Source organism: Centroberyx gerrardi, chromosome 20 (genome assembly GCF_048128805.1).
Source record: "Centroberyx gerrardi isolate f3 chromosome 20, fCenGer3.hap1.cur.20231027, whole genome shotgun sequence".
In the NCBI taxonomy this organism is placed as follows: domain Eukaryota; kingdom Metazoa; phylum Chordata; class Actinopteri; order Beryciformes; family Berycidae; genus Centroberyx; species Centroberyx gerrardi.
This window is the reverse complement of record NC_136016.1, coordinates 5,865,120-5,885,048: the sequence shown is the minus strand read 5'-3', so window position 1 is coordinate 5,885,048 and position 19,929 is coordinate 5,865,120. Positions and strand designations below refer to the sequence as shown.

General features: G+C 43.0%; 1 protein-coding gene across 1 annotated transcript in view; it reads left to right on the top strand.

Moving 5' to 3' along the window:
* spag9b (sperm associated antigen 9b) overlaps window positions 1-19,929 on the top strand; it is a 40,517-nt gene that overhangs the window by 9,328 nt on the left and 11,260 nt on the right. The window contains exons 3-17 of the mRNA XM_078290615.1: window positions 2,690-2,760; window positions 4,763-4,860; window positions 9,256-9,403; window positions 12,772-13,189; window positions 13,561-13,654; window positions 14,029-14,153; window positions 14,793-14,850; window positions 15,115-15,267; window positions 15,397-15,454; window positions 15,706-15,836; window positions 16,174-16,230; window positions 17,575-17,748; window positions 18,733-18,862; window positions 18,987-19,073; window positions 19,678-19,839. Of these exons, the coding sequence (XP_078146741.1) occupies window positions 2,690-2,760; window positions 4,763-4,860; window positions 9,256-9,403; window positions 12,772-13,189; window positions 13,561-13,654; window positions 14,029-14,153; window positions 14,793-14,850; window positions 15,115-15,267; window positions 15,397-15,454; window positions 15,706-15,836; window positions 16,174-16,230; window positions 17,575-17,748; window positions 18,733-18,862; window positions 18,987-19,073; window positions 19,678-19,839 (1,964 nt within the window). The remainder of the gene's footprint in view (window positions 1-2,689; window positions 2,761-4,762; window positions 4,861-9,255; window positions 9,404-12,771; window positions 13,190-13,560; window positions 13,655-14,028; window positions 14,154-14,792; window positions 14,851-15,114; window positions 15,268-15,396; window positions 15,455-15,705; window positions 15,837-16,173; window positions 16,231-17,574; window positions 17,749-18,732; window positions 18,863-18,986; window positions 19,074-19,677; window positions 19,840-19,929) is intronic.

Genomic DNA, 19,929 nt, shown 5'->3' with positions numbered 1-19,929 from the left:
TGATATGAACAACAGATTTAATTGAGAATAAAGACATAGATATAGGAAAAAAAATCCCTTTGATCTGCCTCCTCGGCTCTTATTCTTTTCTGTTTCTTTTGCTAGTGCTTCGTTCTTGCATGGTCGTTCTATGGTCTCAGGAATATTTTAGGGCACTAAGGCACTTTATGTTTGGTTGCTTATAATTTTTGCTGATCTAGGAATTGAAGCTTATTCTACTACATATATACCGTATATACTGTATATAAGTCTCACTGCAGTGCCAGCTAAATGCCTAAAATGTACATGTAAAAACAAATTGACCGTTAGTGGTGTTGGTCTTGTTTTGAAGTAGGAAAGGCCTTTTAAATGTATCAGAACGATGTAGTCTGCCCTCAGAGTGTACCACAGAGAGTATGTTGCGTTTCACAGGGCATCAGAAGAAACCCACATGATATGCGTATGACTGCGCTGTGTTTGACAGAGTGTGACTGGCTGTTTGTTCCACTGCAGGATCATAATATCAGCCTTGTATACGCTAGGGGAAATATTGAGAGTTCTCAGCAAAGATGTCACACTTCCCCTTTTTTTGTTTGAGTCATTCGCAGAGTTTCATTGGTGCCTGTATTTAGTTCTGTGGACCGAAATGGTAACAATGTGACTTCAGTAAGCTGGGTGGGATCATGCCACTGGAGCATGTGTGAGAACACACTCACAGTTTTACCTTTTGCTCACTCATCACTCTCTCATATATTTATCTTTTCTCTTTTTCAATCCTCAAATGATCTATCTATATATCTAGATAAGGCCAAAACAACATATCCTATCTTTTTTAGAACTTTAAAATTGTTTAAAGAGATTTTGTTAAAAAAAAAACTAGATGTCAGTGTGCAGGATTTACTGAGTTTGAGTATGATGAAAGGTTTTCACTAATATTGTACTTGATTCATGGACCAAACATTACCATCCATTTGGACGCCCCTCTCTCTTAAGCAATTAATTGCAGCCTCTGCAATTTGGAAATTGCAGAAGTTCATATTATGATTTCGTTTTTGTATTTATTTTTTTATTAATTGTTCTACCTCAGCTCTACCTTCAACACGGTATGGGCCTACCTCCCAGGCCTACTCTGAACTAAATGTGAATCATAAAACGGTGAGATAAAATCAAGTAGATAAAAATGAGGACACACACACATTGATGTACCACTGTACTGACCAACATTCACTCTATAACCTCTAACCCTAAGTTACTAAATGCTTAACCATAATACAGTATAATATAATGTAATATAATATAATATGATATAATATAATATAATATAATATAATATAATATAATACAATATAATATCACAGAAAGTCCTCATAGTAGCAGATTTTCAGGCTTTGCATGTGGGGCTTTCCTTTAGGGTCACTTCCTTGTGCTCTCCACACACCTCTGTATCTGACCTAGGTTATTTCTGTTCTACTCCTCCACTGCTAGTTCCTGTATCAGTCTTCTCATAACCACACTGAATCGCAGTTTGCATCATGCCATACAGCTGCTGTCTGGACGGTCGCTCTTCGTTGATTGCGTAGGTGTCGAGTTCTTCCAAATTCTCTACCTGAGCCCCGTTAAACACCTGAGAAGAGGACTATTTTGGATTTTGAAACCTGTGCTGTGAAGCATGAAGCATTTAGTACTGAATGTGCTGTGAATTAGCTGTATCAACTCTCGACTGGCGCTTGGTGCACAGCCATTGTAACTAAGCAGATGGGAAATTTTAGTGCCTCCGCTGTCGGCCTTTGTGAGAGGGCATTTGAATACAAGGCTGTTTTGACTACAAACAGCCAGTGCCAGCCAAGAGCCGCTCACACAATGGAATAACTAAGTTGTGGTCCGTGGGCTGGATATAACTGGGACGGATGGTTGCTGCGTAGATGGGTCTGTACTTCATTTGTGTTGGACCTGTATGTGTGTGTGTGTGTGGCCCTTTCATAGTAACACTGAGAAGTAGTAGTAGCCTGTGGTTCTTAACTTGATTATAACAGATTAGGTTTTATAGGAGAGAGTGTCGTGTGTATTCTATCCTTTGAACTTCCTTGGAGTTTTATGATTACAGACCACATAAAATGCACCAATGCCGGTTACTTTTTCAGTCCTACATAATCAGAGACGGAAGGAGCTGATGTGTCAGCCCACACAGATTAAGAGATGCTTATGTGATGTGGTTCTGAAAATCAGCTCTGCTGTTTCTGAGTTGAGTGGCTGAGCTCTTTCAGCCTCGGCTGAGCCTTTATTCCTGGTTACTGTAAAAGATTTTATGGATAACTCTGTGAGTTAGAGTTGTGGAAAAGGCAGATCTAGGCTTTCTGTTTGGAAGTTGGGGACTGCTTTCTAGGTGCACGAGGACCTCTTGTGGCTTTGAGGTGGTATTACAACTACAACTCTAAACAACTGCTTTTTTTGACTGAGCTAATAATACCACCACATCCAATAACACTGAACTGAATGATGTAAAATACTAGTCTCCAAAATGGTAGATAATTCGTCAGTGGAATAGTTTGATCAATGAAATCTCATCAATCAGATCACATATTATTTGAAATTATGCAATTTTACAGGTGGCTAATGACTCTTTTGACAGTGTTCCTTATTGCTTTCAGTGAATTCCATGGCCTGTTTTATCATATGTACTTCAAGTAATTTTTTCCTCTTTCTCATCCAGTTAGCAGATTGGAGGAGAGAGAGGCAGAGCTCAAGAAGGAGTACAATTCCCTCCATCAGAGACACACAGAGGTATGCTGGACTGGAATAAAGATATGTGTGTGTGTGTGTGTGCATGAGTGAGTTGATTAAACATATGTGCATGTATGTGCTTGCACATCCTTGCGTGCCGTGACTGCACACATACAGTGCCTTCTGAAAGTATTCAACCCTGTTGACCTTTTCCACATTTTGTGTTCAAAATAGATAGTGAGGATTTTTGGTCAAAATAGGTAAAGTTAGGATTTTTGGTCAAAATAGGTAAAGTTAGGATTTTTGGTCACTGATTCACACACGACAACCCATAATGTCAAAGTTGATTTGTTTTATTTACAAATTAATTAAAAATGAAAAGCAGAGTCATTAAGTATTTAGCCCCACAGTGTACAATGTCAGTTACACTTCAGATTGAGTTCAAATTCTTTTGAATGCCCTTTACATGTCTCGGCTTGAGTCCATCTGTTACAGCTTGAGTCCACCTGTGGCCAATTAAACTGATTGGTCATGATACAGTAAAAAACACATATGTCTGTATAAGGTCCTACAGATGAGAGCAGAACCTTTACCATGAAGTCCTGGAACTGTGTGTCGAGTTCAGAGACAGAATCGTGAGGAGGCATAGATCTGGGGAAGGGTATAAAACGACTTCTAATGTGTTGGGGAGTTCACAACAACAAACCGGAAGGATAGCAGTCAGTGCAGCAGTCACAAATCTGGGTTGTAGTGCGGAGGTGGCCAGAAGGAAGCCGCTACTGGGGGGCAAAAAGGGCACATGATATAGCAGCCTGGCGCTTGTAAAAAGGCATGTGAAAGACTCTGAGAGCATGAGGCAAAAGATCCTGTTGTCCGATGAAACAAAAATGTAACTCATCGGTCATAATGCAAAGTCATGCGTCTGGCCATAAGGCACATAAGGCACACTTTATCACCCATCTAACACCATCCCTGCCAGGAATCACGATGGTGGCAGCATCTTGCTGTGGGGGGGCTTTTCAGCAGCAGGGACGGGGAGACTTAGGGATAGAGGGAACAATGAATGGAGCCGCACACAAGCAAATTATCCCAGAGAAGCTGCTTAGATTGGGGCAGCAATTTATGTTCGAACAGGACAGTGACCCTAAGCATACAGCCACATCAACACTGGAATGGCTTCAGATCAAGAATGTAATAATGCCTTAGCTGTTCACAGACTCCCCATCCAACTTAACCAAGGTTGAGCAAGTGTGCATGGAATAATGGGAGAAAAGTCAAAGGTGCTTCTACACAGTATAAACTAAGTGGTTTGAATATGGTAAATTAAATTATTGCTGTATTTAATTTTCAGTATATTGGCAAACATTGTATTCTAAAAACATACTGACAGAATACAGTGAGGATGAAAGGAAGAGAGAGAATTAGAGATACAGGGATGACCTTTAATGGATAGAAAAGCAAAGGTACTTTATGAGATGGAGCGGAGAACATGAAGCATCCAAGCATAAAGTATGTTGTCTGTCAAGCCTTTGGCCTGCCAAGGTCTGTTATCCATAATGCATCACTAACAGATGCCCCAATGCCGAAACAAACCGCTCGGGCTGTAGCAGCCAACTGTTGATCTGAATAATACTGAATAAAGAACATGGAAGTCTTTATAAAACCTGTCACACACACGCTGTCAGTACATTTACATGGTGTATTGTGAGCCTGACTGTCACAGCTGTGCTTAGACACAATGTAGCTAATATGTAACTAATCACTGTTCAAAATGGCAGGAGTTCTCATGACCATTGACCATTCAATATTGTTTTGTTTCAGTTTTGCAGTCTTTTATTATTGCATTGTAGTAGAACCTTGTTTGTCCAACTCCCTTGGGAATTGGAGGCTTTCAGGAGAGTTAAATACAATGAATTAACTTATCAGAGAGGATTTCAATATATAAAACACCCATGCACACCCATGCCATCCAGTTTGTAAACTGATTGTGATTTTGTATATATCAATAAGAAAACAGTTTGTAGCTAATCCCTTCACTCTCTGTATGTTCTATACCTTCCAGATGATCCACAGCTACATGGAGCACCTGGAGCGAAGTAAACACCAACATGCAACGACGGTATCAGAGCCTTCAGACACGGGCACATCAGCCAGAGCACGGTGAGACAACCCAACCCAACTACATCATGTTTTTTGCTTTTGTTCATTCACAATTCGCTCCCTGTCAATATAAGAGGAGCTTGGGAATCAATAAGTGCCATTTCCCAAGTCACTGGCCTTGACCCTCACATAGAGGGAGCTCTGATCTTGGACCGCTCCTCGGTTCTCCTTGAACATCTTCTCCCTTCTGATCTTTAATGGCAGAGCTCAGTCTAGATCAGTGCTCTTATTCTGAAACACTGAAGCACACTGCTGGGCACTGGCACTTTCAGTCTGAGCTTGCTGCAGGAAATACCAAGCTTAACAAGTTATTTAATCTGAGACTTGAAATTTTATTTTTTAAGTGTCATTTCTTGATACTAGTGAAGTGATCTGCCTTATCCTGCCTTGTTTCAAGATATTGACACTTATTTCTTGAAAATTCCTGAAATAAGTGAAACTGCATTGGAATCGAGTGGAATTATCTCACCCCCTTTGGCAGAATTTTTCACTCAAGAAAAATATCTTATATGTAAGATATATAAATATCTTGTCTTTCAAGACTTGTGAAGATGGACACTTGTAGTGTTTTTTATGTAGTTATCTATGTGGGTGATTATATACTGTATGTGTGCACCTGTAGTGGAGTACTTGGATTCAGTGTTTTCACCTCTGCAGGCTCCACTCCTACACACACTGTCTTACCTACAGGCGAGCTCTGCAGAAGTAGGTCAGGGAACCTGTCTCAGCAAAAACAAAACAAAAAAAACCATCAAGCCAGGAACGGATGGAGAATTGGAAAGCAGCATCAGTTAAATGCAAGAAAAGAACCTCATTATATAAACATAGTAGGAGTTGTTGGTAGGTAAAGGTTGATGTTATGAAAGGATTTGGACAGAAAGTATGGAGAAGAAAGACTGTCATGAGCTACTGTAGGAAGGGGTGAAAGTGGAATGTGGCGGGACGGACAGAGGATGCTGTGGATGTTGTGTAAATCAGAGCAGTTGTTTGGCTGTTGTCAGAGTAATCTCCTGTGATGGGATGATGTGCTTTGTGGTTCAATGCTCTAGTCACTAGCAGAGCAGATTATGGCAGCGAGGCCGGAGGTCATCAGAACCCCCTAGTGAAAATTAACATTCATTTCCAGTGTTGTCACATGGAGTTTAACCACTAATTCAGGGTTCTTTCCCCATGTCAATCAGTAAAGTATACATTATAATTACATTATTTTGTTTAGCATTTAGGGGAGGTTCGTGATTAGACTATGTTGTTTAGTGTACCATTGGACCGTGTGTGTCTGTGCATTTAGGCAGCACCCTGTATTCCCCACACTATTCCTCCACTTAATGCAGACACACTGCCAGTTCCCACAGGCTTTTTTCCCCCCCTTTGCTTGGTCTCCCCCTTTTACAGCCAATAAGCTACAGGCTGAGAGGAGGCATATGGAACGAGCTGCCTCAGCATCAGAGAGAGAGAGAGAGAGAGAGAGAGAAAAGAAGAGAGGGAGGGGTGGTGGGTGCCACCGGAGTGAGAGAGGGAGAGCGTCAGAGTATTCTAGACTGCACAGCGGCAGCGGTGTCGCAGCTCGGCAGAGGAAGGAAGAAGCGGAGGAGGAGGAAGGAAAGGAGAATCACCTGCCGTAGGAGGATTCACTAGAGGAGAGGAGCTGCTGTTCCCGCTCTGCTGCCAGCCAGAGCCTCCCATCTTTCTCTTTCCCCTCTCTGCGGATGATCTGCTCTGCTGTCTCTGGCACCGCTCCGCTCTAATCAATCACTGCTGCTACCGCCGCTGAAGCCACCGGGATTACGGTTGTTGTGACTGCTGCCGGGAGATCGCTCTGACCTGCTCTCACTCTCTGTCTGCCTCTCCACCGAGCTGCAGCATTCACTTCCCACTCCTCCATAGCGCTGGCACCCGCTCACCACCCAGCTAGACGGATACAGCGTCTCTCACCTCATCTTTAGGCGTAATTACAGTCATTTGGGCTCCAATTAACAACAGCAGAGGTCCGCCGGGGTTATTTTGGTGCTTCAGTGACCCCTCCTGCTCTGCTTTCACCAGCTGCGCCCCCCTACCCCCTGGTCCCTGGTGGGGCACTGGGCCATGATCTGGGGGGGCCATGAGCCCCGGGTGTATGCTGCTGTTTGTGTTTGGCTTCGTGGGGGGAGCGGTTGTCATCAACTCTGCTGTACTGGTGTCTCTGTCAGTGCTGCTGCTGGTTCACTACTCCGTCTCTACCGGCGGCTTACCTGCCCTGCCCTCCTTACCCTCCTTACCCAGACCCAGCAGGTACAGCTGTGTGTGTGTGTATGTGTATCTTAGTGCATAGGTGTTTGAGAGTGATACTCTATCTTAATTTATCTCTCCAGTCCACTATAATCTCCATCTCCGTACTGCCAGTTTGGTAGCCATGCAGTCACTATGTTGTTGCCATGTGGGGGCTGTTGTAGTCAGACAGTATGAGACTGCCTGCTGAAAATGGGTCAATAGAGAGAGATGGTAGGGAGCCAAATAGAGAAAACTGTACCACCTTAGACAATCCCATCTCAGAATATCTATGCAGCAGAGTCGATAGCTGTTGTTTATGTATTCTGAGTTTATTAAACATCTAATTTAGCCTTTTTGATCGTTAGACTAAGACTAAACAGGAGCTGGAGAACTGTCACTGAGCACATGATTTTTTACCTCCGCCACTCACTCCAAATAACAAAAGGCGGCATTGGTCACCACTATCACTGGCCTGCATGTGACCTCTGCCTCTCTCAATATGGTGGTGTGTCTATTGTTTAGCGTCTGCTGCTTTTCATTGCTGCTTGCCGCCTGCTCTTTTCACCATGGCAGCCATTGTTCTGGTCCCACTGTACCTTTTGATACCTAGTGCGAATGGCAGCTGTTGTACCAGTTCCCTTGAAGTGGGAGCTCTAAAAGTTGATCATGGTTAGGCAGGTTTATTTCAAAGGTTTGATGTACTGGATATTGTTGGTCTGAAAGTGCTTACAGTTTATGCGGTTATGTGGAAGTTTGAGTGTGCGTGTATGTATTTACTCCATGTGAGCGTGTGCTACTAAATGTTTGTGTGAGTTTTATTATGAGGGTTGGTGAAGCTAACAGGTGTTTCTTGCTGCCGATGTGCCCCCACTACTGTGTGAAGTCCTTCAGCTGACCTCCTTCCAATTACAAAGATAGCAGAATGCAGCTCCATCATAGAGACAGATACAAATGTTATTGCTTCAGCTAATAGGCTGGAGGTAATGGAGCTTATGATGCACCCGGCTTGATATCACCACCCACCACTTCAGCGCAAAACTATCTCCAGGGAAGACTTTGCCAAAACACCTCTCTGTGAAATCTCGACTTAATCATGTCTTGCAATTAGTTTTGTTGTGGCTCTGTAATGAATATCAGTTATGTTGATCTGCTACCACTGCAGTGGGAAATTGACTAATTTAAATGCAGGCTGACTAAACTTGTGCAGTGGAAACTTCTGTCTGAAGTCTAACTGAAGTCTGACACTTCCTCTGCATATCAAGGTGGCTGAGTTTGCATTTTTACTTGGCTGTTATGAAGCCTATTCAAAAAACAATATTGGCATTGCTTTGACTAGATATGGGCCAACCAATATTGTTTTGGTGAAGTAAATAGAATGTTTAACCTGTTATGTAAGAGACCTCAGGCTTAGTTAAGTAGCTGTTATAAAAAATCCTTATTCATCACCCCACACTATAACCCATTCTACGAATGTCACACTCTCTATAGAGACCCATGAAGAGGGAAGGCCAAAACATTCAGACTCTAATGAAAACGTCCAACTGGGTTTATATGGTGTGGAATGCATTCTATACCTTTCACTGGTTATTGCAAACTATAAATCGTATGTTCTTGTTAACTTAAGCACCATGCTTCAGAGCAGCAATCCCCCTTCCTACCAAAGTTTTTGAGAGATTGACCCTTTGGTCAGCTTACCTGTTAAGTGATGAGAACATAGACATCGTCACCTTCCACCTACACTTACTATGTGAACAGAGAATACTGTATAGTCCCTGGTAAGTACATTATTTTTATATCATATTTCATCTAAAATTAACCAAAGCCCTTCAGAAAACTGCCAGACTTGGCCACAAATCAAGATTACATTTAGCTTTAGAGCTGCTACAAGTTCTCATTTTCTCACTTTTGAGATAATGCTAATTGCCTACTATCACTCAACATGGTGTATGCTAAAGTGTTAGCGTGGCGCACCAGAGCACATGCTCTACCGTGGACACATGGATGATTTTAGTGTCCATGTTCCCATCACTTAACAGGTAAATTGACCAATGGGACAATCTCCAAAAACATGGTGTATTCCTTTAATTCAGAATTGCTCTTATCCTTTTGAATCATTGTTCTTCTTTCTTTTTCTCTGGTTGTAACCAGGAAGGAGCGTCCCATCTCCATGGGAATATTCCCACTTCCTGGGACTGATGGTATGACCCCTGACCTCCAGAGGGAACCTGTGGAAACCCCGTCTGAACCCTGGAAATTCAACGACCTTAGTCACCCGCGGTCCAACACTAGCCTCAAGGTATGACACGTACATACACACACATACACACAGGTCCTGCTTTGAAGTCTTGATTCAGTTGTAAAGTGTAAAGTTACTGTTGTAAATTGGCTACTAGTGCTTCCCAGGGACCTGAGTGATGACATCATTGCTAGTTCACTTCAGACAGTGTGTGGAAACAAAATGTGAACACTTGATGCCAGGGAGGGCCAAGGAAAGAGTACAATTCTATTCAGAGAGGAAGGATTGGTCCGTGTGTCCAGAATTTATAAGCAGCTTGTGTGTGTGTGTGTGTGTGTGTGTGTGTGTGTGTGTGTGTGTGTGTGTGTGTAATGGGGTGGCTTGGGGCCCAGGAAACCAGAGGAAGTGGTACCATTCGGGGGCCTGCCTTAACCTCAAGGGAGGGGGAAAGGACAGAGTGTCTTCACATTGTTGCTGTTGGAAACCATGCTGCGAGCGAGGCTCCATCATGAATATTAATGACTACCTATTAAGTATTCATTTGTTGTTATTACACTAGTCGGGGGTCATAAGATCATAAGACGGAGGAAGTGTTTTGGCTTTTGGTAACCCAAATTTTACTCAGGTTAACAGAGGCAGTGTCAGATTCCTTCATAACTGGCAGTCGAGGCGCTTGGGGATTCACAAAAATAGCACGGTTAAGTAATCACCGAATTCACTCGTTCTTCTCAAATTACTTAGGTTTTGATGTTGTCCTTTTGAGGAATAGAATCAGCCTTTTGTTAGACGTGAGCAAGGACACAAACTGCCATCATGTGTTTTTGTTTTAAATATATATATAATGCCTGCTTTTAGCCCCAAAGCAGGGTTATTTTAATCTCTATTATTAGAATCTCTTGTCCAGTAGTCCTGCTGTGAATGTCTCCCTTCTTTTTGTTGAACTTCTTTTTTTTGAGCACCTAGCTCAGAGTCTTACAGTACAATAGAGGTGTCAGAGTGAATCTCTCACACACTCAGACTCTGCACACACACACACACACGCACACACACACACACACACACACACACACACACACACACACACACACACACACACAGTTTTACCAGGCTCCCGCAGTACAGATACACAGGGATGCCTTTGTGTTATGGCCTCTGACTTGACATTTTCCAAAGATTTACAGTTAATGATCCCTCTCACTCTCTGGAGGTTATGGGGGGGTAGTGGAGTGTTTTCAAGGTTTTTGTTAGGGATAGCTATTATCAGAGTGGCAGAGGAGTGAAGCTTGCCTCCGATTGGCTGGTCCGTGCTACTATAGCAACACTAGAGAGTGACGCCAGCATGCAGACAAGGGATGTGAGAGGAGATACTCCCATCAGGCCAGAAAGAGGGGGAGAGAGAGACGAATGGATAGGGGTAGAAAGAGGAGGAGAGATGAACAGGAAAACAAGAAAAGGAAACGAAAAACTTTGAATGAGAGAAGAATACACACTGAAAATGAGAGAATACACACTGAAAATGAGAGAATACACACTGAAAAACCAGTACAGAGAGAGTTCTCTGTACTGTTTTTTCAGTGTGTTTGACTTGAATTGATGTAACCAACACTTGCCTTAGGGAAGAAGAGCTTACCGTATGTTAATTAAGTGCTGCAACCTCCCCTGCTCTTCAAGGTGACAGAGAGATCCCTATGGGTGTTTTGTTGTTGTGCTGATTGACTGTTTTTTTTGTTTTTTTCCCATCAGTCATTGTGCTATTTATAGGACTGAAGCCGCTGGTATTAATGGATCAAACCCAAACAGGGTTGGAAAATGAGCATGCCGCATCATTCAAAGGGCTTAGATGAAGTGCCTCATAATAATCTCAGAGTATGTCTCACCTTCAGGCAGAAAGCTCCATACAACATGCCATTGCTATAAACTGATGAAACCTTAGAGTGTTTGATCGACCTTGTAAATGCCAGTTCATCATTTCGAGGGAAAGCCTTCGCCTGCCAGGTCACCTTCTGTATCAGAGGAAGCCATAAATACTGCTTACTACTCAGTTTGGTCATGAACTACAATCTTTTCCCCACAGCTTCGTTTTCAGAGATGTGATTTTTCAAGGTTTTTCCCCCCTTGAGATATCTCGCTAGGTTTTTGGGACACACACCTTCCATTCATTTCTAATGGAAGATTATTGTTTTCCCGCTCTTTTGTGTTCCAGCCACATCCCTGTTTAATGTAAAGAGACCACACAACTTACCCAACAATTGTACAGTGTATTTCCAGGTTAAATTGTTTTTTAAGCCTCTGCTTTCGCTTGATATTCATTTCTCTCCTATTCACCTGTATTATCACACATCCCCCCATGGCTTATTTTTCAGTCATGATCCTTTTTAACTGATGAATTTTTATTAAAGATTAATGATAATGATTTGAGTCCATTGTGAGCTACGTGAGGTCTTAACTGTAATACCTCTCTTGATCAGTTGGAGGCACAAGTCTCCCCAGTCAGAGTGGAAGGTGAAAGTCCGCAGGCGAATTTGCCCAATCAGGAGGCTGAACAGGACCAGGTAGACCTGTCTATCAGTCGTACAGAAACTATAACCCCGGCATCTACCAAACTACCAAGTTTTGTTCTGTATGTTTCATAGTAGCTGTGGTGTAGACATTGCTGTGATGCCAACATATACAGGCGATTATCTAATATCTCACTGACAACTGCATGCTACTGACCTGCCACCTCTATTGAGCTGTCCTCAAAATTGATCTTTGAGAGCAGCAGAATGACACATTTTTACAGTATGAGATGAGTCAATAGCTTGTAGCTTCCAGTATCAATGAGAGCGATATCAGGATTCACTTGCACATCACGAGATTGTATTGCCATTTAAAATATTGTTTTGATTGCAGTACTTCTACCAGAATGGATTAGATTTATGAGGAGGTGGAGGGTCCTGGTTGCATGTGGTGTTTTGGTCATAGTGTTGTGTTTTTGGTGGGTTAGGCTGCATGGCAATGTGCACACAGCATCCATTAATATGGCCCAATTTTAACTGATGGAGTGTTGATTTCTTTGCTAACATAGTGCTAATGTAGTGCTATAATGGTTACAGTGTAAAGAATTGGAGAGTGGTTTTTGTTTTTATATGTGATTTTTTTTTTTTATTATGAGTTTGCCTTGTGAATGGAGTGATATTATTGTTATGTTATTTTTAGCTTGTGCCATTGAGTTTGGTTTGCATATTACCATCATTGTTGAGATGCACTTTACCTGCATTCACAGCTGAAAAGAAGGACCGTTCATAATGTTCATAATGTTACATAATGTAAATGAACAAGCAGACCTGACCTCATGACGATCATATCTTTCCTCTCTTCCATCCTTTGTTGTCGACTTCCTGCCTTTCCCTTCTTCCTCCTGCACCTCCTCTTCCTCCATCTTTAAGGATGAAATGTCGAATGCGAGCCGCGGAGGCTCCAAGTCCGGCACCCCAACCAAGCAGGGAAGCGGCTCTAAAACTGGATCCAAATCCAACACCTCGCTGTCCTCTCAGGGTGGTACCTCCAAATCCAACACCCCCACATCTACACGCAGCGGTAGCTCCCAGTCCACCACACCGATGTCTCCTCATGATAGAGCATCCAACGCGGTGACTCCCACGTCTGCTGCTGCCTCCGATGTTGCCATGGAGTCTGTGGACACGCCCCTCCGGGACCAGGAAGGTTCAGACGGTCTCAACAAGAACCTGGACTGGAACAGCGGAAAGCCGGACAGCAGCAAGAACATCTCAGCAGTGCAAGGTGGTCAGCAGGGTCAGCTTGGACAGGGTGGTCACCTTGCCACTACGCCTCTCACAGGCGATGGTTAGTACTGCAGTTACAACAGTTTGTCAGTGATGTTTAAAGGGGTTTTAAGTAATCTATGACCTCTATACAACCAGTAAGAATTCCAACAACATTGAAGTCTCTGTGTGTCTTGAAATGCCGATGGGCAGGGAGCTGTTCCAACAAAAAAGAGAATAAGGGTCAGAAAGTTTTGACAGCCAGAAATCTATGGCATTGATGAATAACTCTATCAATCTATCATTTTATGGTGTGGGACAGTAAAAACTGTACTTATTTCCCCTTTAAGTTTGGTGTTTTGTACAGAGGGAAGGATGTGAATCAGACTTGTATGTGTTTGTATTCTCACTGAAAGATACTAATCATATCTCCCTCTCTCCTACTCGTACTAGATGGAACAGACAACCTGGAGAAGTCTGAGGTGCAGGCCATCATAGAGTCCACTCCTGAACTGGACATGGACCTCGGTGGCTGCAGAGGAACAAGGTAGGGGACAGATTATTAGATTTATTATCATCATTAGGGCCGCACAATTGGTGGAAAAATGTTGCATTGTGCACGTGGCTGCAATTCTTTGTCGTAAGAGGAAAAGACTATAAATCAAGTTGAACACTGAAAAAAAACCTTTCATTATATTCAAACTAAGCAAAGTCCATCCGGTATCATCCCATTGTTCACATTCAGTGAAATTGTTTTTTTAAGTGCTGTAAAAACAAAATTTAGTTGTAAAAGTTGTTCACATGTATCCTGATTGCAGCATTCAGCAAAAGAATCGCATCGATATACATTTCACGCTCCCATCTTCCAGATTTTCTTCCCCTGCTCATCTGTCCATCTTTTTTTTCCTTTCCCTCCTTTAGCACGCCAACTAAAGGCGGCATAGAGAACATGGCGTTTGACCGTAACACTGAATCTCTGTTTGAGGAGCTGTCTTCAGCAGGAAACGACCTTATAGGAGACGTGGACGAAGGGGCCGACCTGCTGGGTAAGAAGCCTCACTCTTCTAGGACTTGGCATTACGATGCAGCCACGATCTCTATTTTTACACAGAACCACCAACAAGCTGTTAAATCATCCACACGCTATCATCATCTCTTAACTGTCTTTTCTTTGGCTGTCTGGCCCACTTGATTTTTCATCCTCACAGATGAGTTCTCTGGTGTGTATCATTACCTTCCCTCTAGATCTCTTCACCGGCTCCTCGTTTCATCCGTTTCCCTGATTCTCTATTCTGTTTCAGTTCCCTCTGTGACTCTCTATGGATGCATTGGAATAGATTAGAATGGTGCTGCTGTGCGGTTAAGTGTAGTCCTGTAATAGACTAGAGAAGTCCAAATGAGACCATTTAGCCTACAGGAATGTTGTTCAGTGTGTTGTTCTGTAGCTATTCAGTCTCATGAACCTCTGTCTAATCTGCATCATCCCTTGCATGACTCTCAGACTACAACTTCCTAGGTAAGAATGAGAAAACCTCATGTCAGTTTAGGACAGACATGAGAAACACCTGTTAATTGCCATGATTTTGTCACAGATTTTTACATTTTTCCCTTTTTATGATAACATGTTGGTGCGTGTGAGAAGATGAAACATTTATTTTGTGTTCATATTATTGCTGACGTTTCAGGTATGGGTCGGGAGGTGGAACATCTTATCCAAGAGAATTCCCAGCTGCTGGAGACCAAGTGAGTGCTCTTCCATTATAACTATACTGTAGAGGTTTCACTTTCATCTTTTCAAAGCCAAGGGAGCTGAGATCAAATGGCTGGTATCATAAGACTCAGCAAAAGAAAAATGCTGGTTCTTCAGTTCTACTACTTGTTAAGTTACCAAGTACTGTTTCTGAGGTGGGTTTGACAGAGTGCTACAAATAGTACAATGCTGCCACCTTCTGTTCAATGTAGAGATCACATGATAATTTGTGTGTGTGTGTGTGTATTCGTGTTCAGAAACGCTTTGAACGTGGTGAAGAACGACCTGATAGCGCGGGTGGACGAGCTGTCATGTGAGAAGGAGGGTCTGCAAGGCGAGCTGGACGCCGTCAATCAGGCCAAGACAAAACTGGAGGAGAAGAACAAAGAATTAGAGGAGGAACTCAAGAAGTGAGTCGTTTGGGTCCTGGGCTCGATCACAGGAAATGCAAAGCTGTCTGTCCACCTGTTTACATGTTGTAATTTGAGCGTGTATCGACATGGATGTTGAAGACTCATAATCTGTGTGCTCACTTGCAGGTTGCGAGCAGAGCTGGAGGAGGCCAAACACAAGACCAAGAACGAGAATGAGGACGATGTGAGTGTTTGTGTTGTCTATGTGGGTTATGTTTATGCAAGGATTCGACAAATATGGGTTTCTGAAGGCTCATGCTAATATCTTGAGCCGACTTTCAACATCTTTAGGCTGGAGCCTGGGGCGCATGGGTTTTAACTGTGTTAAAATGCCAAAATGACACCAATTTACCATGAATGAACCTGTATATTCATTCACACTATTCACATTCATAGACTGTGAATAGTGGTTCAGAAGTGTCATTGTCCCCTCAGAGCGATGTGCCCACAGCGCAGAGGAAGCGCTTCACCAGGGTGGAGATGGCCAGAGTCCTGATGGAGAGGAACCAGTACAAGGAGAGGCTGATGGAGCTGCAGGAGGCCGTCAGATGGACAGAGATGATCCGGTGAGGACAGGGCAGGAGCGGAGGGATGTACTGGTGCATATTACAACTATCAAACACACAACTCAGTACACAGTGTGGACATACAGCTGCAAGACCACACGCATATCCATCCACATGTATGAACACATCAGAATAGACTGATTTGTAATGTCACCGTGGTTAAACATAAGCTATTCCTCAGCTGTGCAGAGAGTTACTGTATTGTATTGTACTGTACTATTAACACTGTATATGTTCTAAACCTAAGCTTGGCTCATATATCCAGATCACAGTATGTTATGGCCACACCCCGTCTAAGCAGCTTTTGATTTGATTTAAAGTGACTTTTCTCTCTCAGGGCATCAAGGGAGAACCCAGCGCTCACAGAGAAGAAGAAATCCAGTCTCTGGCAGTTGTAAGCTCCTCTCCTCTTTTTACATGACCTCTTTAATGCCATCAACTCTGTGTGATTACTATGTGATTTATGTTTTTCACATTGCCTTTCTCTCTTTATTTCATGTTGTGTGATTGTTTTCTCCAGGATGTAGGTAAATCTTTGACATGTTAGTGGTGCCCATCTTGACTGGCTTCTGATCCTCTCATCTTGACATCAAACTCTTACCAAAGGAGAGCCAGCCAGGGAACGGCGGCTTTGATCTTAGATCTGAGCCGCCTCGCTGTCAGATTCGGCTTTTGTTTCCTCATTAAAAGTCACAGCAAGTTGTAAGAACGTCAAGCATGGTGAAACCTCTCGTGGCGGGAGCGGGGACATGCTTTGCAGCCTACCTAAAGACACTTTTTAAACAATTCATCCAAAGACAAAAAGCCTTTTTAAGCTTGTCTGCTGCTCACAGTGGGACAGAATCTGAAAGGCTGTGAAGTGCCGTCTCCTGATCGGCTCTCCTTTGTTGAGTTTCATTGGGAATGACTTTGGGACTTTGGGAATGAGGACAGTATTTGGGGCTGGTTTGTGGCAAAGGGATTTGGAAATGGGTGCATAGGAGAGAAGCAAAAACAATCTCTCTGATAAATCCATGTTCTCTCCTGCCCTGTTTCTCTGTGTCCCTCTATATCCTGCCTGATGTTGTGATGTTGTGGTGTCTGTGTGCAGAAGGTGTGTTGGGAGGGTTGGTATGGAGAGGGGAGGGAAGGGAGGAATATGGGGAGAAAAGGGTTTTCTTACAGTGTGATGGTCAGGAATGAAGTCAGATTAGCCATAAGAGAGATGACTTGCTTTATCAATTTACAGATATAGCCGCTATCAAATCGAAATAGACACATTATACCTCTGATGCTGTATGATCAATTTTCAAGTGAAGCATGATGAATACCTTATGCACTTGCTGTAGAGTTAAGGGGGGAGTGAGAAGTGTTAGTGTTCAGGCCTGTTCTGCTCTGTGTTGTTGACTAACTGCCTAGTCAGCGTACAATATTAACCCTGCACTCCCTGCTCTCCATCTCTCTGAGTGGAGACCTGCTCTGATGCCCGGCTCTTAGGGGAGGGGGCGGGCTCTAATCCAGCTAACAGATACGGTGGAATAAGCATATAGGTGGGATTGCTGCCCGAGTGAAAGTCAGCATGGTGTGTTGGCACGGGAAGGGATTAGGGAACCTTTTTCATGACTTTTGACCCTTGACTGTTGAACCCTACCTCTTCCGCTGGAGCTGTTGCTTGTGTCCACCCCTCTATACGTTTTGTCTCTGTGTGCTCTTTTCTCTTTCCCTCCCCACTTCCCCGGCCTTACACCTCCAGTTTCAGCCGTTTGTTCAGCTCGTCGGGCGGAGCCGCCAAGAAGCCGTCGACGGAGGCCCCGGTGAACGTCAAGTACAACGCGCCCACCTCTCAGATCCAGCCGTCCGTCAAGAAGAGGAGCAGCACCCTGCAGCAGCTGCCCAGCGACAAGAGCAAAGCCTTCGACTTCCTCAACGAGGAGTGAGTCATGCAGCGAGGACTGTGAATAAAAGCATTTGATACTGCACCTGTGTTGAATACGGCACTAGTGATTATTTTGGGTGCATTGGCTCAAAAGCATAGACAAAAACACCATCAAAAGGGAACATGATCCTGCGCACCAGCTAGTTAGGGCATCAAACGTAAAAAAAAGAAGCTAAGATAAAAAAAGGTTCTTTTTATTTGAGCAAACGTTTCAGTCCATCTGAGAGCATTACGGTTTTGTTTGTCTTCATTTTTTTTTTTTTGCTCCATGTCAAATTAAAGGAACCTTTATTTATTTATGTTGTTTATTTTACTATTCTAGCTTATTTATGCCATTTTCTTAGGATTGATGCCATAACTGGCTGTTGGGCATGCTCCTTTTGATGGTGTTGCAGTAGGGAGACATAAGATTATGGGTCATTTGGTCGTGCACTATTACCTGTGGTTTTAGAGTAAACTTTTGGCAGTAGAAATGTGAACATGATCATAGTAACTGTTTTAGGATACTTTATAGAATAGGGTTGTCATTTCTATGTTCAAAGTTATATTGAATCTCCTAACAGAACAGATGTTCAGTAATGGCAAATTAGATTTGATACTGTAATGCCTCTGTCCCCCTCTTAGACAAAGCTTTAGATCAACTTGCACAATCAGATTTCCAATATAATCCAATACATAGCTAGTAAATTAAAAAAAATATTTTCACTCATGCATACAGCACTGGTTTGATATTACTTGCAGGAAGTTGTACCACAATATTGTCATTTAACTTGTAAGCTTTATTTTGTAGACTGTGTTTTTGGCAGCAGTCACCACTCTGTATACATCCTGTTAAGAATGGTTAATCAAACTAAATGCCTGAATTGAATTGAGTTGAACAAAATCAAATAAGTCATGGTCTTGTTCAGCCTAATTTTTTGGGGAAAACCTGATCGCCCAACAATAGATGTCTTTCTTAACAACCTGTTGTTCTGTCCCCAGAACGGTGACTGATAACGTGGTGTCCAGGCGAGAGCAGAAGAGGGCGCAGTACCAGCAGGTCAAAGACCATGTCCAGAAGGAGGACGGCAGGGTGCAGGCTTATGGCTGGAGCCTGCCCAAGAAGTACAAAGTATGGAGACGGGGACAACAACCACTATAATAGCACTTATTGTATACTCAGTCTGCTATTGTACTGTAGAACTGTCGTAATGCAAGAGCTGCTGTGAGTTCCCTCTGTTGTAATGATGTTTCAGGTGGCCAACGGTGGTCAGACAGAGAGCAAGAATCTACCTGTACCTGTCTACCTCAGACCGCTGGATGAGAAAGATGCTTCTATGAAGGTACTGGCACTTGCTTTGGTGGTGTGCACTCATTGTACTGTTTGTGTACAGAATCTCTTGTTAGCTTTCATCTTCAACATTAAGTAGTCATGTTGTTATGTTGCTAGTGTCTGACCAGTACAGGTTTATGAAGAGCGATACTGGTAGTTTTGGATTAAAGCTGCTGATAGCCAATACATTTTACCCATATTCAATGTCTTTAAATTTGACCATTTTCATGCAAGAAAAATACAAGTATTCAGTGTTTCCCCCCAGAATTGTATTCTTGTCAGGGTGGTAACGCCTCTGAAACAGCATTTAGGCCATCATGGGATATTAAATCTCTCCATTGAAACCCAGACTAATGAAATCTGTTTAGGTGCCTTAGCAGTTCCTTATGGCAGGGAGATCCACCACACCTATTCGATGGGAGGAGAAACTCAGGGATACATTACTAGCTTTTTAAATGAAGAATTCATTCTCAAAAAAAACACTGAAGAATTAAATGAATAAATGAAATGTTGACAGACTGTTATTATGTAGCTGTGGTCAGGGATACAATACTAGTTCGTTGTATGGATATCACATTGTATTTGACTGTGGTAACTGTGTGTCTGTGCTGCAGCTGTGGTGCGCTGCGGGTGTGAACCTGTCTGGTGGGAAAACCCGAGACGGAGGTTCAATCGTTGGAGCCAGTGTGTTTTACAGCGATGTGCCTGGACCAGCGAGCCCTCAAAGGAAGATAGGATCTCAGAGCAGCCTGGAGAAACTGGATCAGGAACTTAAGGTACACACACACACAGGCTATGGTTATGCGTATAATTTCAGTGAAACTTATCATCATATCATCCAGTCATGCCAGAATGCATTAAGTGAC